Below are 14,958 nucleotides of genomic sequence, written 5' to 3'. Positions count from 1 at the left end.
CCTGGCCCTTCTCATTGTTGTTGAAAAAGTTTATTTTCCTTTATTGTGCTTTTGGTGGCACTGAGCTCCTAGGACAGGCATAGGCAACCTTCGGCTCTCCAGATGTTTTGGCCTACAACTCCCATGATCCCTAGCTAACAGAACCAGTGGTTAGGGATGATGGGAATTGTAGTCCGAAACATCTGGAGAGCCGAAGGTTGCTGACCCCTGTCCTAGGAAAACCAAGTACAGGCCTCCAACCACATCACCCCTCTTCCCTTTCCTTCCCCAGAATGCCACTGGGACCCATGTGGGATGTTTCTCTTGTATGTGCTGATGTATTTTGCCTCCAACATGTGTGTTGCTTTTTGGGGTATATGGGTGGGTCCTGCCTGTTTGACTTCTTCAGTAGAGTCTGCCTGGTTTTCCTTATGCCCCCACAGCTTTTCCAGATTTGGGGAATTGCCAAAATTGTTTAGCTGCTTTGGTGGGGGGTGGATGTGTGTTACTTCTGTGAAATGGGTTATTTGGTTGTGCTTTGGGGCATGGGAAATGTCTGTTTTGAAATTTGGGAACCAGAGCCAATTTCTCTCTTATAGGCATGCTTTCCCTCTCTCCTTTGCAAAGTTATTTGGCCTCCATGACAACAAAGATCCGTGGGCAGCTTTTCTGTGACTAGATAGATGCCCAATGGCAGCCATTTTATAGTGGTGCCCACAAGAGTTTCTCAGTTTTCCAAACGTGGCCTAAAATCCAGGCCCAATTTTGGCAACTGTGTTAGTTGAGCCTTGATAAATAGCTGAATCTCTGTAAATTGTATGGAGAGTGATTGGTTCCTTAATATTCTGACATAGGATTTAAGTTCAGAGTTAAGTTTATGTTTATCCAACAGCTGTTTTGTTTGATGCACGTCTCTCAGTATGATGGACTGTCCAAACAGTAGTAAAGAATAGCACCTCAGTTTGGCTTTATTAGGTAAGAACTGCCAAAACCAACATTATAAATTAGGTATTTGACAAGCAGGCTGATGTTAGCTTGCCAAATGTTCACAAATAGCCACCTGAGGATATTCTGCATTCTGCAGACTTCTGCTTTATCTCCTCTGCTTCTGTCAAAAAGCTTTTACCTGGTCTCAGAGATCCTTTCCAGTAATAGCTATTCAGAGCAGATGTTTTCAATTAATGAAAAGTGAATTCCAGAGGGGGCCCCCCCTGCAATTTTGTTGTGGCAACTTCTATCACAATGTCCTCAAAGGCAGATCGGCAGCCCATAAATTTCCAGATAAAGATAAATGCTGCTCTAGTACCCCCTCCAGCATCTGTTACATTTTTTCTTGAAGATTTTAAAGGAACCCTCCCCATTTGTCGTGGTGATCTAACACGTGCTTGACTGTGTTGGCTTAAAAGTAGGAAATCCAACTATGCAGCAATCAGCCTGGACCTAAGAAAATATTTTCCCCATTTTACATTTGACCAGAAAATGTTCGTTTGAGTGATGTTTGGGTGCACCAATTTTACTTGTACATGGACCAGAATTATAAAATATTAATTATGAGACAGAGGGCAAAGGATTTTTGTTGTTGTTGTTCAAGTTCAACGTGCTCCCCCACACTGATTACACTAACATAAAAGTGTATATGTATTACTTATGAACAGACAAAAGATTAAACATTTTCAGTTTATCCATTTTGTTGAATAATTTGTGTACCCAAAAGTATTCAAAATAAACCAGAGCAATACTTTTAGATCTTCATTCACAGTATGGATATGCATTTGTTCCATAATAAATGAAACAAACAAAAAAGGGTCCATTCATTTCTTTCCAAAATGGTCCTCGGAACAAATAGAATGGAAACGAACAAGCTTTTCTATTTCTTATAGCAACAGCCAAGTCAGCTTAAAGTTAGCGGGAAAGAAAGCACTTATTATGTAACTATTTGTAGTCCAAGCCCTGGGTGACAATTGGTTTTCATGCACTGCTAAAGAAAAGGCCTCAAGAATATTTTTAAGGGTCTAAAGTTCAGCAAGGAAGGCCAGCAATACCCCTGAGCCTTCTAAGAAAGGAGTCACACAGGGCCAGGGTTTATCTATCCAAGCTCTAGTGAACCTCCTTATCCTGATAAAAGGCTATCAAAGATACTGTTTCCTAAGATGCAGGCATACCTTAAGTTTCCCTGACCTCTTCAGCCAAAGGTGTGATTTCCCCCCCTTTTTTTAGTTGGAAAGCCTTCCTCCCAGATGCCGAGTTTTCAGTGCAACACACACACACACACACACACACACACACCACACACATGGAAGTACTTATCAAAATGTAAAACCTTCATGAAAACTGAATGGAAAGCACAGAAGTTATAGGCAGCAGAAAAGCACCACTGGTACATCCATTTGAAATTTTTATTTGAAGCTACCTTTACGTCTCTTCCTGATACATTGTCTATGATCAGATGACTTAAATCCAAATGATGCTGTACACAAATATCCATATTCTTCACTCTTTCCCTGTCATTGGGATTAAACTGGCCTATGCCACCTACATTAGACTAGAAACTGCATCCTTTGACACCTTAAGATTGTAATCGTATACACGTTTACTTTGGAGTACATCTCTACCAACTCAGTGAGATTTCCTTTTTCATAAACAAGCACAGAATTAGGCTCTGGTCCGGCCAGAGCAGGGGTAGGCAACCTAAGGCCTGCGGGCCGGATGTGGCCCAATTGCCTTCTCAATCCAGCCCATGGATGTTCCGGGAATCAGCGTGTTTTTGCATAAGTAGAATGTGTTCTTTTATTTAAAATGCATCTCTGGGTTTTTTGTGGGGCATAGGAATTCGTTCATCATCCCCCCCCCCCAGAAAAAAATATAGTCTGGCCCATCACATGCTCTGAGGGACAGTGGACCGGCTCACGGCTGAAAAAGGTTGCTGACCCTTGTGCCAGAGCATATGTGAGGAATTCCAGACCACAAATGGAGTCAAGTCAATTGATCCATCTTCTTACCTGTAGTCAAGGCCTCTTTCATTTTTATTGCACAGAATGGCTGTAGTTGCTCCGCTTGATTCGGCAAAGGTCCTAGCTCAAAGGAGTTGAATGATATTCGTAAGAAGGGAGCCATTTCTCATAGCACAATTGTAAACCTGCAGAGGAGGAAAAAAACAGACAAAAAAGTTAAGGCTAAAGTTAAAAATTGGGCTGTTTGGAGAAAATAAGACGAAGAAAGGACTCAGTAAACCTTGCTTGAAATCAACTCCTGGTGTGTTCTGAGACCCATCTGCTTAGTTCACTAAATTTATAGGAAAAAGATTAGGTGCTTCTTTCTTTCCGGTCTAATTATAATAAATCCAAATCAGAGTAAATCTGAATACAGACATTCTAGTTCACATACAGCTTTTTAAAACAAAAAACAAAAATGCATCATGTTATTGTGTGCATATTGGCTCAGATCCTAAGAACTACCGGTAAGTGTCTTGCTCTGCTCATGGAATAGAGGTTTTCACACTTTCTGTACCCCCAAAACTAGATCTGTAAGGTCTGAGGACCCTGGGAAATGGTGTGAGATAGGGCATAAGAGAGGCTGCAGATGGCTGGAAGACTTGAAAACTGCAGGAGCAACTTCCTTGGATGAGCAGAAGTGCTTTTCTGCTCACAGTGCACACTTTTTGGAATACCAAACCACATATCTTTGGCTAGTGGCCATAATGAACCTTTCTAGCTGACACATCATACATAAATCTCTTCATTTTTCTTATCCTGCTGTTGGAAATTTATTGCTCTAGATCACTGTCCATCTTGATAAGACACTTAAGCCCCACCAGTATTTAGCTAATGACAAATTTATTAACAGAAAGCAAACATGTGTTTGGCTCCCTGCAGTTCTGTCATTGTGTTTAAGGCTGACACAAGAGCCAAAAACACGTCATCAGTAGAATGTTTCATTCTTCTCTGGACTAAATGAGAGCACAAATGTTGTTCATTTGTTTGCTTCATCTTATTTTAAATAAATCACTACCCCTACTTTGTCTAGATGGCTTGGTATCAAGATTTTAATGTTATAAGTCTTCTCATTCAAAATACTAATATCTCAACCAACCCCCAAATTGAAATCAAGGTGGCTTACATAAAAGCATATCATAGAATATATAAAAACAGGGTATAAAATTAGAAGCAAATCATGCATACTTAAATATAAACATTAAAGTTGAAATGCTTCCAATTTGATATATTAGCTATGCATCTTTTAAAGCAACACTAGATGACAAATATTTAAGACCTAAGAGAAAACTGCATTAGAAAGCCTGTGGTCCAATATTACTATAAAAGAAAAAGAAAATTTGTAATAAAAGATAAACTAAAAAGAAGTCTGTTAGATGGTTACAAATAGACACGAGGTCATCCTTACAGTTTCTAACATATCACAAGACATTCAGTCTGCACATTCTCAGTACAAGCTATAAGCATTACAGCCAAAAACTATGATCTAAACCTCAAAATATGTGACGCTTGATTGAATCATCATTCATGTGCATGGGAAACCTTTCACATAGATAAACTTCTGTGATCTATTTGCCTGCATAATTAAGAAGTCCAGTATTTCACTTGTGAAATATGCATGAAGTACAAAAGCATCTGGTTTAAATACTTTCCCCTGCTACCTAGTAGTTTCAGTCTTTAAAAAAACCCAAAAAACTACTCCAACCCACAAATCAGATCAGGTTCTATCCTGTCTTTCTTCTTTTCCCCATCTGCTTGCTTAAATCATTCGGAATTATTTGTACATCATTCCCTACTGTCCGCTTGTTCTCTCAATTACATGTGTGTTATTATAAAAATATTTTCAGGCCTGATGTCTATTTTGGCATGAGATTGTAGGGCAAACACACATCATGGTTTCCTCAATTAAAAGACAAAAACGAATTCACAATCGTAATCCCCATCATATCTATCTATATCTAATTTCTCCATTGCTTTTGGTAACACTCTTCTCCTGCCCTGCATTAGCAACCACACAAATATAACCTTTCCTACTTCCTTACACTGAAGTCAATCCTAATCACAGAGCAATTCTGTTCCACAGGTAGATTTCCACATGAGATCTGCAAAAAACTCGCTTGTCAGTGGCTCATACTGGCAAATCAGTAGGTGGCGCTCTTTCCACTGCATCAGTAATTGATCTCCAGAAACCATACTACAGAATGAATTGTTGCAAAGTGTCCCTTCTGTCCTAAATTAGCTTAAAACCATTTTTTTAAATGCACAGCACACTCCTGCATGCTATTTTGTCAGTCCAAATAAGGGTTTCATTTGCTATTATTAAAAAATGTCATATTTTAATGTTGTATTACCAAGAATAACTGGTGCATAATTTCAAATAAGCACCACTTATTGTGTTATAACTTAAACTGAGGAATACACCCCGATTACAAAGTCAACCATAAGATACACAATGATGCCACAAATTCCTTGCCATCATTTGCCACCTTACACAATGGCTGGTGTGAATAAATGAAGAAGGTCTAGCCTTCAACACTTCCAGTCTTCTTTTTTTAAAAAATGTTTTTATTAAAGATTTTCTTGGGTTATTCTTCCAGTCTGTATTATTCAGACCATCACCATCCCATCCATTGGTCATTCCAGTCATTGGTACAGGTATGCCATCTTCCAGATTCTTCCAGTTCCACATTGCAGAAAGTTCCCCTTTCTTTTTGTTTCACTCCAGACTACGTTATGAATGGAGTAGATTTCAAAGCAAAATGGAAGTGAGAAGAACATGCATTTTACAGTAATAACATAACCCCTGATAGCTCAGTTGGTTAGAGCATGGTGCTGATAACGCCAAGGTTTCAGGTTTGATCCCTGCATGGGACAGCTCTATATTCCTGCATTGCAGGGGGTTTGGACTAGATGATCCTCAGGGTCCCTTCCAGCTCTATGATTTTATGTTTCTAACCTTTACCAGAGGCCTATTATCCCTTGCTGCCATGAATTAAGACAGTATCAGTGATGGGATGGGCAGTGCTTTTTCTAGGGGTACTCAAGGGTAAAAGTGTGGCACTTACTGGGACAACAATTTCATGGTGAGTACTGACACCTTTTTTTCCTGGAAGAATAACACTGGTGATGGGGAGGGCCAGCTACAGTGAGGAACAGAGCCAGGAAAAGGCTGGTGCCTTTCTCCTTGGCAGCTCATCTTTCAGAGGCACTTCTTGGGAGTCTGAAAGCTAGGTGTTGCCAGTACACCTCCTAGCTGTGTATTTGGCTATGTGAGTTTAGATACCCCTCCCCACCAATTATTTCTATTTATCCCAAACATACACATGAAAGACACAGTTTCTAGAGTATGAATCAGATCCTTCTAAACAGTTAAAACTGAAGGGGTTTTTTCTGAATCATATTCTCTAAACAGTTACAAATCTTGAATTAATATAATATGCTTTGCTTGCTACTGAGTAGGGAACAAACTATTATAATCACTTTCATTCCAAGGTATGCATCCTTCTTTGAAAATGAAAGCTCTTACAGCAGGCTATAAAACCGAAGATAAATGAAATATTATTTTAAAGAGGAAGAGATTGTAATGTGGATCAAATGCTTATTATTTTTGCTGCTGTGAGCATTTTCCTAGTAAGCTAATGTTCATCATTGGCAACATGATTATTCGACTACCATTTAGGGGGAGAAGTCAGCATTTCCCATCTATTCCTTGAGCTGATATTTGCATAAGTGTTTGTGTACCGTACAAAGATACACCCATTGCAAGCAAGTGGTGCTTAGCAAGGATCCTAAAATACATTTAACAGCCAACACACTTTCCACAAATTTTATTCAAGATGTCATTGACTGTTAAGAACAGGGGGAAAAAGAATTCAGGTTTGATAGTTTCCAATTACTTGGTGACTCTTTGGCCTGGTTCACACATAAGCATGATTCAGTGTGCTCAAATGGGCTCCGAAAGTGAAGATCACACCTGCTGCATTATTTCCCCAGTCCTGCTGATGCTGGGCTCAGTAATACATCTGAACCTAGGCTGTGGATTTCCTTGCTCCAGACAAATCTCAAGCTGCAAGTAATATTTGTTTTCTGCAGCAGCTGCAGCAGCAGCAGACGAGAAGCACAGCAGATGCAAACTTCACCCTGGGAACCCACATTTGTTCATTTATGCTATTCCATGTTTAGGCTTAGCATTGTGTACGAACTGGACTAGTGTCTCTTCATTGGCTCCCATGTTTAAAACAAAGTACTGCTGGACTGACAAAAGCTGGGCAGAAATTGTTTGCTTTCCTATATTTCAGAGGTCTCTACAGCAGCTCTCATAGCACTCCAAGGAACATAACAGCTGCTAACAAAACATTGTTTACTGGAATGAAACATAGTGCTTTATCTGTTAAAAAAAACAAAACAAAAACAAAATGTTAAGATATGGTGAAGAAGGATAAGCTACTTACAAAATGTAGAAACAATATTTCAGTTATCTACAAGAAATAAGAGTAAAGATTTATTCACATTATTTCAGTGTATTGAGGAAAATATATTGGCTGGTTCACATATCACATTAAATGGCCATTGAAAATAAGCTATGCTTTAATTAGAAGAAGAAGAGTTTAGATTTGATATCCCGCTTTATCACTACCTGAAGGAGTCTCAAAGCAGCTAACATTCTCCTTTCCCTTCCTCCCCCACAACAAACACTCTGTGAGGTGAGTGGGGCTGAGAGACTTCAAAGAAGTGTGACTAGCCCAAGGTCACCCAGCAGCTGCATGTGGAGGAGCGGAGACAAGAACCCGGTTCCCCAGATTATGAGTCTACCGCTCTTAACCACTACATAGTAGCACATAGCAGCAGCACATAGTACACCTGGGGCAGGGGGGAAGCTCAGAGACCAAGGGTGGCAGCTGTAGCTGCCCAGAGGACTCCCAAGGAGAGGGGGAAAGAGAGGAGGCTTAGGGAACACTCCATAACAAGGGAGGGTGTTCAAAAAAGGGTGAGAGGCTGCCAGCTCTGCAGGCAAGGGGTGACATAACTGGGCTCCTGAGTCCAACAGGGGTGCCACGCAGAAAGAATGTACAGTCGTACCTCGTGTTACGAAAGCTGTGTGTTGCATTCGTCACGGGTTACGAACCCAGAAGTACCAGAACTGGTTACTTCCAGGTTCGGCGGTTCGCGCATGTACAGACGTGCAAAATCATGTCACGCAGCTGTGAAGGTACTGACATCAGTTTTCAAAGTGAGAATTTCTTGCAACTCTCAAGGCAAAAATGGATTTGAGAATGCTACTGAGTTCCAAGGCCCAAGTTTGACCTCCCTTCTACCTTGTCAGGCAATCTCCCAGTTGCCCATCCCCAACCCTGTCTACCAAAAACAAAAAACAAAAAAAACCTCTTACTGAGACTAGATGTTTTGTTTTATATATAAATAGCAATTTATATACTTGCTGGTTACATAAAATATGTATTTAAATCCACTCTGGATCAATATTTATATATCTTCTTTTCCTGTTTATTTGTTTTTCTACTGTATCAGTGTAAGCTATGTTTCTACCAACATACAAGTAGTTAAAAGGTTGCTATTTGCTATAGATGCTTTTTGTGTAAATGAGATAATAAACATACTAGAACCACAACTTATTATGCAAAGCTTTGGTGTTTGGAAAAGGTTGGGATTAAAAGATCAGTAGCAGGCTTTGATTAGCAAATTGTGCTGTAATCAGTGTTTGAAACTTCCAGGTGCATTTTGTGACAGGGAATTTCATTAGCATGAGCAGTTTCTGAGCTCTGGGTGCAGTACTGCACCTAAGATTTCAGATTAAGACTGCAGAGCGGAAGGAAAGAATGACCTTTTTCTTAAGGTTACCAGATTTTTTTCAATGAATCTGGGGACACTTTTCAACTTCAATGGATTTTGTATGGGGACTGATATGTAAATCTGGGGACTGTCCCTGGGAAACGGGGGTGTCTGGTAACCTTACCTTTTCTGCCTCCTCACTTCCAGCTACTCTCTGAAGACTGGAGAAAAGACCCTCTTAGGAATATTAGGGGGGCGGGCAGGGGAAGGACTACAAGACCATATGAAAAATGAACATAATATTTTAGCTGCAGTTCATTCATTTTCAACTTTGTGTTCTTCTTATAAAAAAGTGCACCTAGACATTCAGTTGTGCCCATAATCTAGGTTTAAGGTGCCATTTAGCTCCTAGCTTTCATATCTCAATTTCTAACACTGGCTGTGATGTACAAATCTTGTTCCCCCAGCATTTGTTTTAAAAGGCGGAATAAAATGTACCTTAACAAGCAAATTTAGCTCCTTTTTAGAAGAGTATTCTGAATTGAGTGATACAATTAAGTAATTTGTTGTGTAAAAAATCATAACTAGGAACATTGTTGCAAACTGGAATGTTAATAATCTCACAATATGTTCTACCAGGAGGGCAACAACAGTGACATTTTGTTCTCTATTCTGAAGACAAGTGAAATTGTTTTTTCCTTGGCAAATTCATCACCCAGCTTTTGTCATATTAAAACTGCAACCTTACATTAAAAACAACAACCTTCCTCTAGTAGTGTGAGTAGAAATACAATTTTATTCCTATTCTTTATACCAAGGTTATATCCATTTTTACAGCACCGTCTGACAGGTTTCCCCTCTCAATAAGCTACACACTTGAAAACTGAATAGCCACACAATGTAAAATTTATTGGCTAGTTCAAAAAAGATGAAATGTAGCTGGGTGCGTGCTAGGAAATCAGGGCACACCCAACATTGAAACTACTGTAAATTCAGTGCCTTCAAATCAACAGAACTAAGTAGAAGGACCAGTTCCTCATGTTGTTTTTATGGATTCCTACCCTTGGTTCGCCAGAAGTGGCTTTGTCATGCTGGCCACATGACCCGGAAGCTGTCTGTGGACAAACGCCGGCTCCCTTGGCCTATAGAGCAAGATGAGCGCCGCAACCCCAGAGTCAGACACGACTGGACCTGATGGTCAGGGGTCCCTTTACCTTTTACCCTTGGTCAGGCATAGGCAACCTTCGGCTCTCCAGATGTTTTGGCCTACAACTCCCATGATCCCTAGCTAACAGGACCAGTGGTCAGGGATGATGGGAATTGTAGTCCGAAACATCTGGAGAGCCGAAGGTTGCTGACCCCTGCCCTTGGTGAATAATTGTTGTTGTTGTTGTTTAGTCGTTTAGTCGTGTCCGACTCTTTGTGACCCCATGGACCAGAGCATGCCAGGCACTCCTGTCTTCCACTGTTTCCCACAGTTTGGTCAGACTCATGTTGGTAGCTTCGAGAACACTGTCCAACCATCTCGTCCTCTGTTGTCCCCTTCTCCTTGTGCCCTCCATCTTTCCCAACATCAGGGTCTTTTCCACGGAGTCTTCTCTTCTCATGAGGTGGCCAAAGTACTGGAGCCTTAGCTTCAGGATCTGTCCTTCCAGTGAACACTCAGGGCTGATTTCCTTAAGAATGGATAGGTTTGATCTTCTTGCAGTCTCCTCCAGCACCATAATTCAAAAGCACCAATTCTTTGGCGATCAGCCTTCTTTATGGTCCAGCTCTCACTTCCATACATCACTACTGGAAAAACCATAGCTTTAACTATACGGACCTTTGTCGGCAAGGTGATGTCTCTGCTTTTTAAGATGCTGTCTAGGTTTGTCATTGCTTTTCTTCCAAGAAGCAGGTGTTTTTTAATTTTGTGACTGCTGTCACCATCTGCAGTGATCATGGATCCCAAGAAAGTAAAATCTCTCACTGCCTCCATTTCTTCCCCTTCTATTTGCCAGGAGGTGATGGGACCAGTGGCCATGACCTTAGCTTTTTTATGTTGAGCTTCAGACCATATTTTGCGCTCTCCTCTTTCACCCTCATTAAAAGGCTCTTTAATTCCTCCTGACTTTCTGCCATCAAGGTAGTGTCATCAGCATATCTGAGGTTGTTGATATTTCTTCCAGCAATCTTAATTCTGGCATGGGATTCATCCAGTCCAGCCTTTTGCATGATGAATAATAGTGGGTTCAAAACATGCAGAAATAGCATGTGGGTAGGTGTGTCCCCCCCCCCATATTTGTCCTTAGCACGGGGCTGCTAAGGCAATACAACACATCTAGAGAGTTACACAGTTAATTCCGTTGAATTGTATGGTTTGTTTTGGCATTTTTCTGTTTGCAGTGTGTAAATCCATAGTGACAAATGTAACGTTTGTACGTTTCTTTACATAATATTTGTGTTTTAGCTCATATTATTTGAACTCCAATTAACATTAAACCATTTATTCGTTAACCAGCTTGATCTTCCCTACAAATATAATCAATGTGATTCATGTAACAGTTTTGCAACATCAAGAATTGATCTGTTACTTCATGAGAACTGTTCTCACTAGAACATGAATCAGAACCAAAATTCCACTTGCAGCAATATACACAATGAGCTAATGTTTCATGTGTCAAACTTACAGTAATTTTGACTGGAAATATGGAAAAAAGGTTTTCTGGCATATGTCCTGTGACCAATGTAACAACAACAATTTTATTATTTATATGCCACCCATCTGACTGGTTTGCACCAGACACTCTGGGCGGCTTCCAGCAAAATATAAAAGCACAATAAATAACAAGAACAGAACAGCTTATTTGATGAGAAAAATTATTCTCCGTTCCTACATGTCTCAAGTGGTCATTTAAAAGAATGTACTTCATCTATTTATGAATCCCTCTTTCCTCTCATTAAAGTACTTCAACTCCCAAGATGTGTAAAACAACTTAAAGCTTCTTTATGTGAAGAATAATGAATGCTTGTAGAAAGTGTTAATGGTTTTGTTTTTTGCTTTTGCATAGTCAGCCTTCAGCCTTCTACCGTTTACAGTTATGCTCCGCAGTGCTTTCCATCTGAATGCCAACTTCCTTCATAAGTCTAACTTCAATGCTTAACATAATTTAAATAATTACAAGGATTCTGCTGCACCAATAGTTCACAAATGTTAAGGAGTCCCAAACAGCTACTGTATTTTTTGCTCCATATAAGACACACTTTTTACTCCTGAAAAATAAGGGGAAATGTCTGTGCGTCTTATGGAGCGAATGTATGGTCCCGGGAGCTGAATTGCCTAGGGGCCAAAAGCAGATCGTGCTCTCTTTTTTTTTACAAAGAGAGAAGGGGGTGTTGAAAGGAAGCCGCTGAACAGTTGTTCAGCAAGTGATCGGGAGAAAGATAAGGATCCCTTTCCAGCCCCGCCCCCCTTGCCCAGGCCTCCATTGTTGAATGCAGAGGGAGGCTGTTTGTTTCCCCAGCGACATGTGACTGGCTGATTAGATTATCTGTCTGGAAACTGTAGAAATGGCTGTAGGACTAGAAGCTGCAGAACTGTGAGTTGGACCCCATAAAAACGGGGCTTTTCCTCTTTGCAAAAAAGCTGCACCACCTCCAACTGATCCTCAAAAAAGCAGGGCTTTCCCCTTTGCAAAAAAGCTGACCACTTTCAGCTGATCCTCAAAAAAGCAGGGCTTTCCCCTTTGCAAAAAAAGCTGACCACTTTCAGCTGATCCTCAAAAAAGCAGGGCTTTCCCCTTTGCAAAAAAAGCTGACCACTTTCAGCTGATCCTCAAAAAAGCAGGGCTTTTCCCTTTGCAAAAAAGGCTGCACCACTTTCAGCTGATCCTCAAAAAAGCAGGGCTTTTCCCTTTGCAAAAAAAGCTGCACCACTTTCAGCTTTCCCCCCTTTCCCCCTCTAAAAACTAGGTGTGTCTTATGTTCAGGTGCGTCTTATGGAGCGAAAAATATGGTAATGGAGCAATTTCCATTTATATTTTGCTTTCCAACATCCCCCTCCTGGCTCTCAAAGACCAAGTGGAAATTTCACAGACCAAAGAGTTGGATGTAGTTCTTTTCAGATAAATTGTTTTGAACAATTCATAAACAGTCCATTTCCATTATAACATGACTTTTTAATAAAATACAAAATGTACAGTGGAAAGGTTACTAGTTTCCAGGGGATTATGCTCAACAGAAAGAAAATGTAAGTGTAAATAATGAGCATCTGGACCATATACACGTAATTTAGTGCATGGGTGGGGGAGGGGGTGAACATAGATATAAACCAATTCTTTATCAATTTTTGGGATCAAGCTAAATCATTTTTCTCCCAGATGTACACCAAAAAACTGTGAAAGCAAACCAAAGAGTATAAAGTGCCTTAATTCAAGGATTAAATCTATTACTCTCAATCTGAATCTCTATTTTAGCTTCCTCTCATAGGCAAGGTTTCTTTTGAACAAGCACTGACTGTACTAGATGTTGCCCAGAACAAAGAAATGATTACAGTTCCTGTTCAGAGGATTTATAATCAATCAGAAAAAAGAAAAATAACAAGGTAAGATACTTAGATGTAAGCAAACTATTTAAAATTTGTGAACTTGTCATAATGACTGCAGAGTGAACCATTGATATAAACTGATTATTTATTTATTTTTTTAAAAAGCCAAAATTCAAGAATTAATTATTTGACAAAACAATTCTGGAACATGTATGAGAAACCAGAATGAGATAAGCTTGCAGAGCTAAATTAGATATATTATTTGTCTGAATGCAATCAGGATACGTGTTATATAAACAGAAGGCCAAGGGAAGTCTCAGCAGCCCTGGAACAGTGGGGTCTATAGAAGGGGGGAGTTTAAGTTCCCCCCACTCTGCCAGGTTCGTGAAAAAAAATCTAATCTTTGAAGTTACCATTTTGATTTCAATGAAAGTGTCCAATGGGAGTTTCTCTTAGAAGTCACGTAGGAAGATAAAAGCACAAGTGATCCCTCATGTATTAGAATAAAGACCCATCCAAGTACAGCATCAAAATTCCCAACTAGATGTCATTGGGAAGGCCAATAGCAGGGCATGGATGCAACAACAATCTACTACTTTTTTCCCTTCAGAGACTGGTATTCGGAGGAATGTCACCACTAATCCTGGAGGTCGCATATAATTCTCATGATTAGTACTCATTGATAGCCTTACTGTATATTCCATGAATTCGTCTAATTTTACTTTAAAGCTAAGCTGGTGGCCATCATCCCATCTTGTAGCACTGGCTTCACCAGTGCAACTACACAGAGCCTGAAGAAGAAGAAGAGAAGAAGAGTTTGGATTTGATATCCCGCTTTATCACTACCCGAAAGAGTCTCAAAGCGGCTAACATTCTCCTTTCCCTTCCTCCCCCACAACAAACACTCTGTGAGGTGAGTGGAGCTGAGAGACTTCAAAGAAGTGTGACTAGTCCAAGGTCACCCAGCAGCTGCATGTGGAGGAGTGGAGAAACGAACCCGGTCCCCCAGATTACGAGACTACCGCTCTTAACCACTACACCACACTGGCTCTCATTTCCCTCATGTCTCTTGTTACTCTCCCATCTTCACTGGATTACTCTGGGTTCTAGTAACCCTACCCACTCTGTCCACATTGTGTGTAATTTTATGCATCTCTATCATCTCCCCACTTAAGTGTGTGTGTGTGTGTGTGTGTGTTAATCTGAAAAGCCACAAACATTGTAACCTTTCATTATAGGGAGTTGCTCTAATCATTTTAAGTTTCCTTTTTCTGTGCCTTTTTCAGCTCTACAGTATCCGTTTTGACAAAATGACAAAAATGACAAAAGATTTAGACAGCATGCCAAGTGTGGCCATGTCGTAGGCATTATAATATTAGCAGCTTCATTTCTGATCTCTTTCTGAAAATACCTAACATGGAATTTACCTTCCTCACAGCATCTGCACACCGCTTTTGAGGAAACTACCTCAAATTTTAATCTCCTATCTAAACCTTTGCTTCAAGAACTGCATGGTTACATTTCCCCCATGTTATTGGTGGTGACATGCACAATGACAACAGACTCCTGCTCCCCAGTGCTACCAGACATGTTGAGATGGTCAGAGTTGTGTCAGGGAATGGAAGAGTTACATTTATCTTCTCCATCCTCCACAGTGGCAAGGCTGCTCAGGCT

The 14,958-nt window shown here is 40.3% G+C and overlaps 1 protein-coding gene across 3 annotated transcripts in view; it reads right to left on the bottom strand.

Annotated features, from left to right (window-relative positions):
• PRKCD (protein kinase C delta) overlaps positions 1-14,958 on the bottom strand; it is a 56,436-nt gene that overhangs the window by 25,342 nt on the left and 16,136 nt on the right. For all 3 annotated transcript variants that reach the window (XM_033140742.1, XM_033140740.1, XM_033140741.1), the window contains exon 2: positions 2,979-3,115. In XM_033140742.1, the coding sequence (XP_032996633.1) occupies positions 2,979-3,093 (115 nt within the window). In that variant the 5' untranslated portion in view covers positions 3,094-3,115. The remainder of the gene's footprint in view (positions 1-2,978; positions 3,116-14,958) is intronic.

Source organism: Lacerta agilis, chromosome 2, assembly GCF_009819535.1.
Source record: "Lacerta agilis isolate rLacAgi1 chromosome 2, rLacAgi1.pri, whole genome shotgun sequence".
In the NCBI taxonomy this organism is placed as follows: domain Eukaryota; kingdom Metazoa; phylum Chordata; class Lepidosauria; order Squamata; family Lacertidae; genus Lacerta; species Lacerta agilis.
The sequence above is the reverse complement of the archived record's forward strand: the minus strand, read 5'-3'. Positions and strand labels throughout refer to the sequence as shown.